The following is an 11,978-nucleotide window of genomic DNA, read 5'->3' on the forward strand; positions in this document are numbered from 1 at the left end:
GCAGAGGCAGGAGAAGCTCTGTGAGTTCGAGGCCAGCCTATTCTACTACATTTAGGGTTCCAGGACAGCCAGGGTTACATAGAGAAACCCTGCCTCACAAAACAAAATAAAAATGAAAAGCCTAGTGGGACTTCTCAACAGGTGGGTGACTAATGAATCTCGAGGGTACCCTGATGCGTTAAGCATTGACAACCATCTCTGAAGCATATCCTTTTCTTACACAAACCTTATGATCCCACAAGGGCATAGCATCCTCTTCATTATGCAGATAGGGTGACTGCGGCCTAGAGGGGGGTAGGGTGGAGGATCGCTGGACGAGACCACACAGCTAGTTAGAGGTTGTGCTGAGAACGACCAGAGGGCCAGGTGACAGGCTGTGCAGTATACACTTTGTTACCTTCCGACACAAAGCTGCTCCTAGGAATGTGTGGCAATCCCCCTCCTCGCAGGGAAAAGGAACTCTCAAGGACCAAGTTCTTGGGCTGACTGGGAAAGTACCTGGCTTCCTTCCTCCTGATGAATGTCAGACGCAGATGCAGCTGTCACCACTAAGCCTTGACTCCCCCCCAGGCAGGCACGGCTCCTCCTGTGAGTCCAGGCTTGGGACAACACTTACTTTGTCTGAAGGTAGAATCCTCTTCCTCGTTTTTCAGTGTTAGGGATGAGTCTCACACTAGGAAGCTCTTTACCACCAAGTCACATCTCCAGCCATGAAAGAATCTTTGTGTGTATGTCAGGGGGTATTAGGTGGTATGTGTGTGTGTGGGTGCACGTGGGTGCACGTGTGCACATGTGAAGGCCAGAAGTCACTATCTGCTCTAAGATTTTTTTGTTTTTGTTTTTAGTTGCTTGAGACAGGGTCTCTTTGTGCAGCCCTCAAACTCAATATGTAGACCAGACTGGCTTTGAACTCATAGAGATCCCCCTGCCTCTGCCTCGGCCGGGATTGAAGATTAAAGGCGCATACCACCACCCATCCACTTTAAGACTTGAGACAGCCTCTTAGTGGATCTGGAGTTTGGGGCTCTAGATTGTCTGGTCAGCATGAGGACAGTGCCCTCCTGTTCCCACCTCCCAATGCCAGGTTATGGATGTGCCTGCAGTGCTGGAGATGAGGACTCAGGTTCTCAGGCTTATACAGCACGCATGTCACCCACAGAGCCGTCTCTCCAGGGGTGTGGTGGTATGCGCCTTTAATCTTCAACCCATCCACGTGCGGGGAGAATGTTTCCAAGGCCCCTCACGTGGTGTTGTCCAGCACAGAACTCTCAGGTGTCTCTCTGCTGAGGGGCCTCACAGTGTCTCAGCTCACTTCCTCTAAGTGTGTGGGGGGAGAAGAGAACAAGAGGCAGCGTCCAAGATAAAAGCAGTGTTTTTATTTAACGATTTATTTCTTCCCATACGCACTGGGGTTTTGCCTGCATACGTCTGAGGGTGTTGGATCCCCAGGAGCTGGAGCTACAGATGGCTGTAAGCCGCCATGTGGGTGTTGGGAATTGAACCCATGTCCTCTGGACAAGCAACCAGTGCTCTTAACTGCTGAAGAAACAGTGTTGTTTATAACTTATTCCTGGAAATGGCGATGTGCTACTCTTTAGATTCTGGACCACAAAGCAGCACACATTAAAGGGCAAAGAGTATACAGGGCATGAACACTAGAGGTGGGTTCACTAGGGATCACCTCAGAGAATACCCACACCAGAGACACCAGAAGCGCCTAGCACTGGCCGTCTGCTGTGAAGGGAACTGGGAAGATGGGCAAGAACTTCTCACTGAAAATGCCTGTGTACATTTTACACTTCAGGTGAGGTGTACCTTATTCAACAAGTAAATCACATCTGTTTTAGATCTGAAATCGAAAATAATAATGAAAAGGATGACATTTTAGGGAATGAAGAGAGGGATCAGTACTTAAAAGCACTTGCTGCTTTAGCAGAGACCTATGTTCAGTTCCAGCATGCACATGGCAGCTTATAACCATCCATAACCCTAGCTCCAGGGAATCCAGTCCCCTCTGCTGGCCTCCACAGGCATCAGGCACTTAAAATACATTCTTTGCAAATAAGAAAGGATAGCATTTTTTTATTCTTTCCCCCAGCCCCCGAGACAGGGTTTCTCTGTGTAGCCTTGGCTGTCCTGGACTCACTTTGTAGATCAAGCTAGCCTCAAACTCACAGAGATCCTCCTGCCTCTGTCTCCCAGAGTACTGGGATTGATTACAGGCATGCGCACCATGCCTGGAGGATAGCATTTTTAATAGAAAAGCTACAAGTGAAGAAAAAATTATTATTCAACACCATAAATATGTTTCAAGGAGAGAGACTTAACTTTACGATGCAAACATGAAAATTTACAAGTTCTGCTTAATAACGCAGGTGCATTCTGAGAGATGCATCTTAGTGAGTCTGCTGTGTGAAACAAACCAAAGTGTATTTCAGCCTAGGAAGTCACTGGCAATACTCTGTTGTTGGGCCACCCTCCTAGAAGGAATGGGGCCCTTCAATGGCTGAAGTGTTACGTAGCACACAACTACAGACAGACAGACACACACACACACACACTATAGTTCCCACAAAATAGAAACTCTGTGTGTGTGTGTGTGTAAATGCACAGGGAAGCCAGAGATAAATGTCAGATGTCTACTTTTATTGTTCTACACTCCCCCTTTTTCTTTTTGGACAGGATCAATGAATTGGAAGCTCATCTCCTGTCCAGCCAGCCCCCACCACCACCAGTCTGTCTTGCTCCCCAGACCTGAGATGACGAATGCTTTTAAAATGAGTGCTGAGAACACACAGGTCCCTGCGCTTGCTCAGCAGGTACTCTGCTAAAAGCCATCTCTCTCTCTCTCTTTCTCTCTCTCTCTCTCTCTCTCTCTCTCTCTTCCTCTCCCTCCCTCCCAAATACAAAAACTCTTAAGCAAAAACTCAAGATTCTACACAATCCTACCCAAGCCGCCTTCACAGATGGGGCCTTGTCATCCTGTCCTATGAACTCTACACAGCTGATGTTCTGAATTTGATTAACGTGCCAGGGTCTGGGAGTAAACGTATCCCAGGGTCTGGTGCCTGGGATACAACAAACTTGCAGCAAACTCCACCCTCAAGCCAAGGCTGCTTTTGTCTGGACTGTCCCCAGGCATGGGCTGCCCCGTTCTGCTCTCCCTCATCCAGCCCCAAGACAAATCCCCTCCAAGGCTAACTCAGATGACTCTGTTACCACCTAGTCCCCACATAGTCAGTGCCTCTTCTCCCCCACAGTTTCTGACTTCAACTGTTACTTTATTATAACCTGAATCACAGTCTCTACAGTTGCTAGACCAGCAGCATTAAAATTACCAGGGACCTCATCAGAAACAGACCCCTGGGCTCTTCCCATGCCTACATGGTGAGTATAAGAGACCAGTATTAGCCAGGACCCCCAAGATCAAGTTCTCAGCACAAAAGGGGTTTATTTGCCCCAGACGGACAGAGGGCAGGGGATCAGAGACAAAGACAGGAGACAGAGGACAAGGGAGAAGGGAACAACAGAGAGGGGGAAGAGGTATTTGTCCTGGAGGACAAAGGACTGCCTCTAGATAGAGAGGAGACAGATATGACCCATAGGAACTGTTGGTTTATAAAGGTAAAGGGAAACCTCATGTTAGGATGAGGTGCTTAATTTTAATTTTAACTGGGCATGTTACTTAGGTGAGCCAAAGGGGACTTTTGATTGCTGAACTTCAATACTTTGATGGCTGGACCTTCGTAGTCAGCCTCAGGAGGAGGAAGTGGCCAAATGAGGGAACAGACTTTGGTTGCTAGCTTTAGGAATGTGATCTAACAGTTCTTAGCAAGGCAAGGCAAGGCCATGTTCAGGCTGGCTAGAGTCCCTTTAGCAAGAGTCTAAATGTTAACAAGATCCTTGTCATTTACATATACATTTAAGTTTTAGAAACGCTACTTCAGACCTGGCCTGAAGTTGAGAGCATCAACTGCACTTATGAAAAAAACCTGCATTTACTCAGCGGCTGCTTCTCTGCTCACCTCCCCCTGGGAGGGGTGCAGCCTGGCCAGGCCACAGAGGATCAGTGCAGACAGTCCTGATGAGACCTGATAGGGAGGACCAGATAGAAGTGGAGGAGGACCTCCCCTATCAGTAGACTAGGGGAGGGGCATGGGGAGAGAAGAGGGTGGGGGCCACATCTGGGATACAAATTGAATAAATTGTAATAAATGATGATGATGATAAAAAACCCACATTCACTTCCCAGCACCTCTATGGTGGCTGACAACCATCTGTAATTCCAGTTTCAAGGGATCTGATGCCCTCTTCTGGCCTTAGGTGGCACCAGGCACACACATGTGTACAGACATACATCCAGGCAAAACACCCATACATATCAAAAACAAAACAAGATAACAACCACAAAAAACCTGCCTGAACTATAACACTTCCAGTGGCCTTCTTCCATCTCTTTGGCTAGGGCCCAGCATAAGACATACTATTAATGGTGGGTATGGTGGCATTTGAGAGGCTGAGGAAGATCATTGGGTGCTGTGGCCTCCCCAGACTGCAACTCCAGTACTGGGGAGAGGAGAATCTCTGGCTCACTGGCCAGCCAGTGTAGCTTAATTGGTAAGCTCAAAACTAATGAGAGACCCTCTCAAAGTCAGAGGACGGCATTCCCATGGATGATACCTAAAGTAGCCATCTCGTCTCTATACACACATACACGCACATACACACACCGACATGTACACACATCACACATACACAAACATGCATATAAAGCAAACAAAAGATAGTAATATATTCACAAAATGTCATATACTCTATATAGTTTTATTGACTTATTTACAGATATCCCACTAGTCACAAGTTAAAAAGAACAAGTTTGGTGCTGGACATGGTGGCGCACGCCTTTAAACACAGTGCTCGGGAGGCAGAGGCAGGCGGATCTGTGAATTCAAGGACAGCCTGGTCAGGACTCACTTTGTAGGATACACAGAGAAACCCTGTCTGGGAATGGAAGTAGAGGTGGGGGCGGGGAGCATCCATCCTTTGCATTAAGTCCTGTACATGGCAGCCTTAACTTCTACAAGCATGTGGGAAGCTGGGACCCCAAGGCAAGCAGCCACTGCACAGAAGGCAAAGCGAGGCTCTGACTACCAACTGAAGGCTGCTTCTCAGTTTCTTTCCTGTTACTGTGGGTGATGCTAATCTTGGCTGTCAACTTGACATCTGGAATCAACTAAAACCCAAGCAACCGGGAATGCCTGTGAGGGATTTTCTTGATTGGATCATTCGGGTGGGAAGACCCACCCTAAATCTGGATCACTTGAAGTGGGAAGACCCACCCCAATTCTGGGCCACACCCTCTGCTGGAAGCCCAAAAAAAACCATGTTAGAGAAGCTTTTTGCTTTAGGCTTGCCTGCCCTCACTCTCTCCACCCACCCATCCATTTATCTATGTAGCTCTTCATTCATTCTATCAGTTCTGTTCCTTTAGAGAACCCTAAAACATGATAAAACATATTGACAAGTGCAACTTACGGGAGGAAGGTTTCTCAGGCTCCGAATTTGAGGCTACAGTCCATCACTGCAGGTACGTCAAGGTGGCAGGAGCCTGAAGCAGCTGGTCACATCGGCCACCAGCGAGGGCCGCGGGTTAGTGCATGCCTGCCTGTGCTCAGCCTGCTCTTTCTCACCTGTCCCCGGACCAGCCCCTGACATTCAGGCTGGGTCTTCTCACCTTGGTTAAGAAAACTTTGCAAGTACGCTTGCAAACCAACCAAATCTAGAACATCCCTCATTGAGACTCCCTTCCCACGTGACTTTCCGTGTGTCAAGTAGACAATAAAAACTAACAGTCACAGCTGGTACCTCCTACCGGGCCAGTCACGCCAAACTCGGAAGCCCAAGTCCAGTGCGCGCTTACTGCTGTCGTAACCTGTCACCAGGGAATCTCACTAGTCTCAATTACCTTTCTTTCTCTGTTTTCTTTTCTTTTTGAGACAGAGTCTCAGTATGCGGCCTTGCTGGCCCTGGAGCTATGTAGACCAGGATGGTCTCAAGTTCACAGAGATCCACCTGTCTTTGCCTCCCTAGTCCTGGGCAGGACATCCCGGGCCCCTCAGTTACGTTTAACAGCAGCAGGAGACCTCTCTCAAGGACAAAGCCTCAGAACCCCTCATGCAGCACCATCTCCCCCTGGTGGTTGGCTTTGGAAATGGAAACTGGCTTGAGCCACTTTGCCTCCCTTTTTTGGCTGTGCAGGATACTGAATCCAAGACTTCATGTGTGCTACACACATGGCTACTGCCCCAGACTCCCAGACCCACTCAGATCTTTACACCATTAAGGACTCAGATATTGACACACACAGAACCAGGACTTGAGCCAACCACACGAGGTGCTTCAGATGATCCAGGCGGTGGCGGCCACAGAACTCTACCTTCTGTCCTTTCCTTCCTTCCACTTCACGCCTATCGATGGAGGTGGACACTGCTTATCAGTGTTGCCTTTACTATTTCCACCGCCTCTATCCACGTCTCAGAGCTGGGGGTGCCGTGCTCGTGGACCTTGGCCTTGGCCCAGCATGGAGAAGTCCTAGGGACTTCTGCCTAGGCACTGGTTTTTCAGAGTGGCGAGTTGCAAGGCTGCCATTCACTTAGGGACAGCTGAGGGCAGCAATGGCTGCTCTCAACTGTGATGTTCCAGGTCTCTAGATACTGCACAGCTCTCTGGCTCCTCCAGGAAGAAAGAGACACTCAACAGGATATCTACAACAGAAGGACATCAAGATTAACAAGACATCAGGTTGATCAAGCCCAAAAGCACAGCAGGGGTGTCTCTTAAAACCTCCAAAGACACAAGCCACGGGGAAGGTAGGCAGCCCAAGGAACTAACAGAAACCAATACCTGGCACTAGGGTTTGGCACTCTTCTTCTGAAATTTGGTCCCAGGCCTTGGGCAGTGACTGGATGCTGGCCAAGTCTCCCCAGTGTATGGAGGAGAGGAGGTACTTTCTCTTCAGGTACCTTCCCAGAAGTTAAGGACTGCTCAGGAAAAAAAAAAAAAAAAAAAAAAAAAGGAACTTATACAGATAACTGTGTCACTAGGTCATGTGATCTTACGGGATGACTGTTGAATGTGGTCCATCTCAGCCAGGTGACTCAAGCCAAGGCAGGGGTGGATAGAGCCAACCAGCGCCTTTCAGCAGCCTAGCCTAGGGGAACGCTTAGCTCGTGTCAGCTGCTGCCGCTAGCACACCTACGCCCCTATTATAATACAAAACAAAGGGGATAGGGAGGAGCATCCCCACATTTCTGGATCAGGTGACAATCTCCTTTGCCACCTGGACTGGATTTAGAATCACCATGGGAACACGACTCTGGTGGTGTCTGGGAGGGTGCCTCCAGAAAGGTTTAACCGAAGCAGTTAGACCCACTCTGAATGTGGAGGCTGGGGTCTCAGAATGAATAAAAGGAAAGTGAACAGAGCGCCAGCATTCCCCATCCCCTGCTTCCTGACCCAGGTGCAGTGCGACAATGACTTGTGATCCTGTCCCTGTGCCCTCCCGTCCATGATGGACCATCCACCCTCAAGCTATGAACTGAAACAAATCCGTCCACCCTTAGACTGCTTCTTGTTGGATACTTGGTCACAACAACATGAAAATAACCAGCACAGTGGGTGCTGCTGGTCCGTTTCAGCTTTAGACTTGAACTTGCAGCTTTCTAAGTAGGCCAGCTGGAGGCAGCCACGGGAAACTGAGACTCAGGACCAGGAGCCACAGTGAAAGGAGCAAAACCAGGGCTCGACGACAGTAATGACAAGAGTCCAGTGGAAAAGGCCAGAACTGCAGCTGATTTACTGCTCTCACAGTCACTCCCACCATGCCAAGTGTCCTTCAGAACCAGGCCAGCACTGTTAGGCAAAGGCCCTGAACACACGATTCTCTTTTGAACCTTCTGAGAACTTTCATCTCAGAGGAACAGCCAAAACCTTCCAGATCCTTCTCAAAACACAGGGCCCTCTATCACTATCCTCATGGCGCTGCCCTCACGGTTATTTCCTACATGTGCCAGCCTTTTCACCAGATGTGCCCTCTGACTGGACCAAATATCCACAAGGCTCACTGCTTCACTCTGCCAGAGTTTTGCATACCTGCCCTGACCACACTACTAAAATCATAGTCCCGCCTTCCCACCTCATCTTCCATGCTTTGCTCTTAGCACTTGCCACCTCTGACACTATATATCTCCCCCCCCCTTTTTTTATGCCTCCCTCTCAGCACTTACAGTAGTGCCTAGCAGATAAGCTATAAGAAACAACTATTAAAAACAAAACAAAACAAAAACAAATGGGGGAAGAATCCAGCTTTGAGCACTGAAGAGAGCTGCCACAGACTCTACAGCCTGTTGACCTTGTGAAATCTGAACCTGCAGAGGCTTCTAGGAGAAGCTCTGGGAGGTCTGGAAGCACTGGAAGGATATGAGCTTCGGTAATGTCTGTCGATGTCTTGGAGCCACTCCAACATGTCAGCCACAGAGGGGCTCACGACTGAGGGCTGCAGGACAGAATCCATGTCAAGCACAGCCGCGTGCTGCTCGTAGGTGTGGAACACCTGCTCCACGTGGCTGCTGATGGTGTCTCGAACCTTGAGAAGCGTGGCTCTGTAGGATGTGAGGCAGTATCGTAAAAAAAAAAAAAAAAGACAGGATGTGAGGCTTCTTTCTTACTATTGGCATCTGGAGGTTTTGTTTAACAGGGGACTTAGATCCTCAGACATGCTAAGGAAGTGGTCTACTGGGCCACTTTGCAAACCCTTTGTAATTTAGTAGAGGAGAAGGGCAACCACACAGCACAGTACATGTGAAGAGGTCGGAGGACTACTTTGCGGTGTCCACTCTGTCCTTCAGCCTTTCCGAGGATTCTGGGGACTGAACCCAAGTCATCACCCTTGCATAGCTGGGTGGCTTTACCCAAATGAGCCATCTTGACTGCCCTTGTTTGGCCAGTTCTTGAATGGCAGTGTGGGCTCAGGGTGCACAGACTGCCTGGGAAAGTTATTTCCCCTGTGTATAAAGGCTCTCCTTTGCTCACTGTGTCTCCCAGGAACAGGCCTGCATACACAGGAAACCCATAGTCAGTGTATCGGTGAATGAAGATTAATATGATGCTGTGTATAAAGTGCTTTTGGTAGTGCCTAGGCATCATTGTAATGCTGACTCTAAGAGACCCATCACCAAGACAAAGGCTGTAACTTCCCAGAGGACAAAGGATCCTCCAGCCCAGAATTCTGGCTTACAATGTAAAAACAAGAAACAGTCCAAAATCTGAAAGTATAAGTCTTACTTACAGACTGTGAGCAGCATCAAAAAGAAACAAGCAAAAGCAGAACACACAGTGACAGTGTAACACCTGTGTTGTTACTGTTTCCTGGGCTACCTCAGTTACACGTTTTCACTTGTGTACAGAACAAAGTGGTGGTAAAGAGCTCTGGCTTAGGCGACAGACACTTGAGATCTCAGCTCTATACTCACTGGCCATGTGATCAGGACAATCAGTTTGACTTTCTCAATTCCAAATGGATGAACAGGGTTAAGGCAGCCGTGTATGAGGTAATGCACATAAGCCCTAAGAACTGGCACTTGCTGATCCTAAAGTTTACCAAAGACAACTACAGAAGAAAGCTACACTCTTTCTCCGTTCCTCTTCTCTTCTGCTTTTGTAATTTCTTTTGTTTATTTAGTTGGTTTGGGGTTATTTTTGTTTATTTATTTGCTTACTTACTTATTTTGAGATCGGATCTCTCCGTGTAGCCCTGGTTGTCCAGGAACTCTTTATGTAGACCAGGCTAGCCTTGAATTCAGAAATCTGTCTGCCTTTGCCTCCTGAGTACTGAGATTAAACACCTGGCCTAGTTTGGGTTTTTTTTTAAAGATGTGAAGCCCAGGCTGGCCTCAAACTGACAGACATTCAACCTTAGTCCCTTGCATGACCATTCTCAGCTTGCTTCTGTCAGCTTTTGTACGCCCACCCTGACTGGAGCTGGGATGTCACGCAGCTTTAACATCTTTCCACCAGAAAGGGGGCCATGGAGCCTCTTACTGCCTCTCAGCTAGCTTGTCCAGGACAACGTCGCCGGCCTCTAGTTGCTTGCGCCTCAGCCGCTCCTGTAAGTCCGGAAAGGGACGAAGGGCCGGCACATCCTCAAACCGCAGACTCTGTGCAGCCTGAAGCTGCTCAGCCAGGTTGCTGAGAGAAGAGAGGAGGGGTGAGAAGTCCTGCAGAGTACTCTGCCACAGGTCCTGCTGCTTCTCCACCACGAGAAAGCACTTCTTCAGGGCCTCCTGCACAGCCAGCAAAGGCTGGTCATTAGCCATCTTCTGGGAAGACAAAAATAAAAGAGTCAGAGTACCAGAAGGGGAAAGCCTGGATCAAGGCTGAGTCATTTCTGACCTCATGAGAAGGCCAGCTTTTTGTCTTTAAATAGTCTCAAGGAAATACTGAAAGGTATGGAGACTTGGGAGGACATGAAAAAAGAACAGGCGCTCCTTATCTGGGAAGCAGGTTGATAACGTTGGCCAACAATGAGAATTCCAGCAGTACACTTACCAACTGCTTATGGCCTTTTCTCCTTCTCAGCTGTAAACCTTTAATTTTCTAGAGCTCTCACCAGAATTCCATTTACAGAGAAAGGACATGCATTATCCCTTGTACAACCATAATAGTTTATAATAGATTTATAATTATAATATATAATATATAGATTATGATTATAATCTATTATAAATTACAATGGTATTATAATAGATTATAATACCATCTTAGGAGTCTTCTCACTTCTCTTATCAAACAAGAAGAGAAAGAAGGAAATAAATAACAAGGTGTTTAAGAAACCCCTTCGAGATGTAACTTTAAAGCCACCAAAATAGCATACACAGCTAAAGTTAAGAAAAATCAATATTGCTAGCTGGGCAGTGGTGGCACACAGCTTTAATCACAGCACTTGGGAGGCAGAGGCAGGGGATTTCTGGGTTTAAGTCCAGCCTGGTTTACAGAGACAGTTCTAGGACTACCAGGGATACACAGAGAAACCCTGATTCAAAAAACCAGGGGAAAAAAATCAATTGCTGGTGTCCCTTGATAAGACCATACTCACTTAGATATGTCTTACTTTCTGAGATACTTTGAGCGGCCTGCAGGTGTCTTTATTCCCTGCCTAGCTGCCCCTCTCTTAATCACTGTGCTTAAGCCTGTATTTTAAAAAGCTTTAGGCTGGGTGTTGTGGCATGCACCTTTAATCCTAGCACTGGGGAGGTAGATCTCTGTGAGTTCGAGCCTAACCTGGTTCTACATAGAGAGTTATAGACCGGCCAGTGTTACAGTGCGAGCCTGTCTCAAATGTGTGTGTGCGAGAGAAACAGAGACTCTACCTCAGAACTAGCTAGTGTTGTATTCTTTCCAGCGTCAAAGCCATCGACTGAGCTGCAGTCCCTCAAAGCTTAGGGGAACGTCTCACGTTGCTGAGGGTGCCAGGGTAAAGACAATCACAGCTAACACTCAAAAGTGGAGGTTCTGGCGGTCCTCTTAGCAGCTCTCTGCAGAAGGACCTTGGCCTCTCACCTCAGTAGCTGATCCTGGAGGTCTTCCGAAGGACTTTCTTCACTACAGGGCAACCTCTTGCTTTCGATTGCGAGTCCCTGGGGCCTGTCTATCCTCGGACCCGCGCTTCTGGAGTTAGCTGTGTCTTCTTTCTTTGAGAGTGCCAGCCGTGTTTCTAAGTCAGCAGGAAAACTTAAATCCTGAGTTGTCAAAACTTGGCACCCTGCTCTTGGCACTGTCTGCACATGCTCAAAGCGAACGCTACGCTTCAGTCCCACTTAGCGCGACTCTGGTGTCGCGAAAAGATGACGTGTGCTGCAATGACTTCTGGGCATTGAAGTCCTCCGTGATGATTGGCTGCCGGGTGGAGAAGATGCTTTGTT

At 48.0% G+C, this 11,978-nt stretch overlaps 1 protein-coding gene across 3 annotated transcripts; it reads right to left on the reverse strand.

The window, feature by feature from the left end:
* Positions 1–4,808: 4,808 nt before the first annotated feature.
* Positions 4,809–11,882, reverse strand: Airim (AFG2 interacting ribosome maturation factor). 3 transcript variants are annotated; one of them, XM_060379567.1, is made up of 5 exons: positions 11,617–11,882; positions 10,099–10,373; positions 8,481–8,660; positions 6,904–7,022; positions 4,809–6,764 (listed from the first exon to the last, which is right to left on the reverse strand). In XM_060379567.1, exons 2-5 carry the CDS (start codon positions 10,371–10,373, stop codon positions 6,685–6,687), a joined length of 654 nt encoding a protein of 217 aa, XP_060235550.1. In that variant the 5' UTR covers positions 11,617–11,882; the 3' UTR covers positions 4,809–6,684. The 3 variants fall into 3 exon arrangements, with proteins under 3 accessions (XP_060235550.1, XP_021482686.1, XP_060235551.1); XM_021627011.2 differs by having other exon boundaries at positions 10,099–10,376; XM_060379568.1 differs by having other exon boundaries at positions 6,904–7,032; positions 10,099–10,376.
* Positions 11,883–11,978: the final 96 nt, after the last annotated feature.

Source organism: Meriones unguiculatus, chromosome 3, assembly GCF_030254825.1.
Source record: "Meriones unguiculatus strain TT.TT164.6M chromosome 3, Bangor_MerUng_6.1, whole genome shotgun sequence".
NCBI lineage: Eukaryota > Metazoa > Chordata > Mammalia > Rodentia > Muridae > Meriones > Meriones unguiculatus.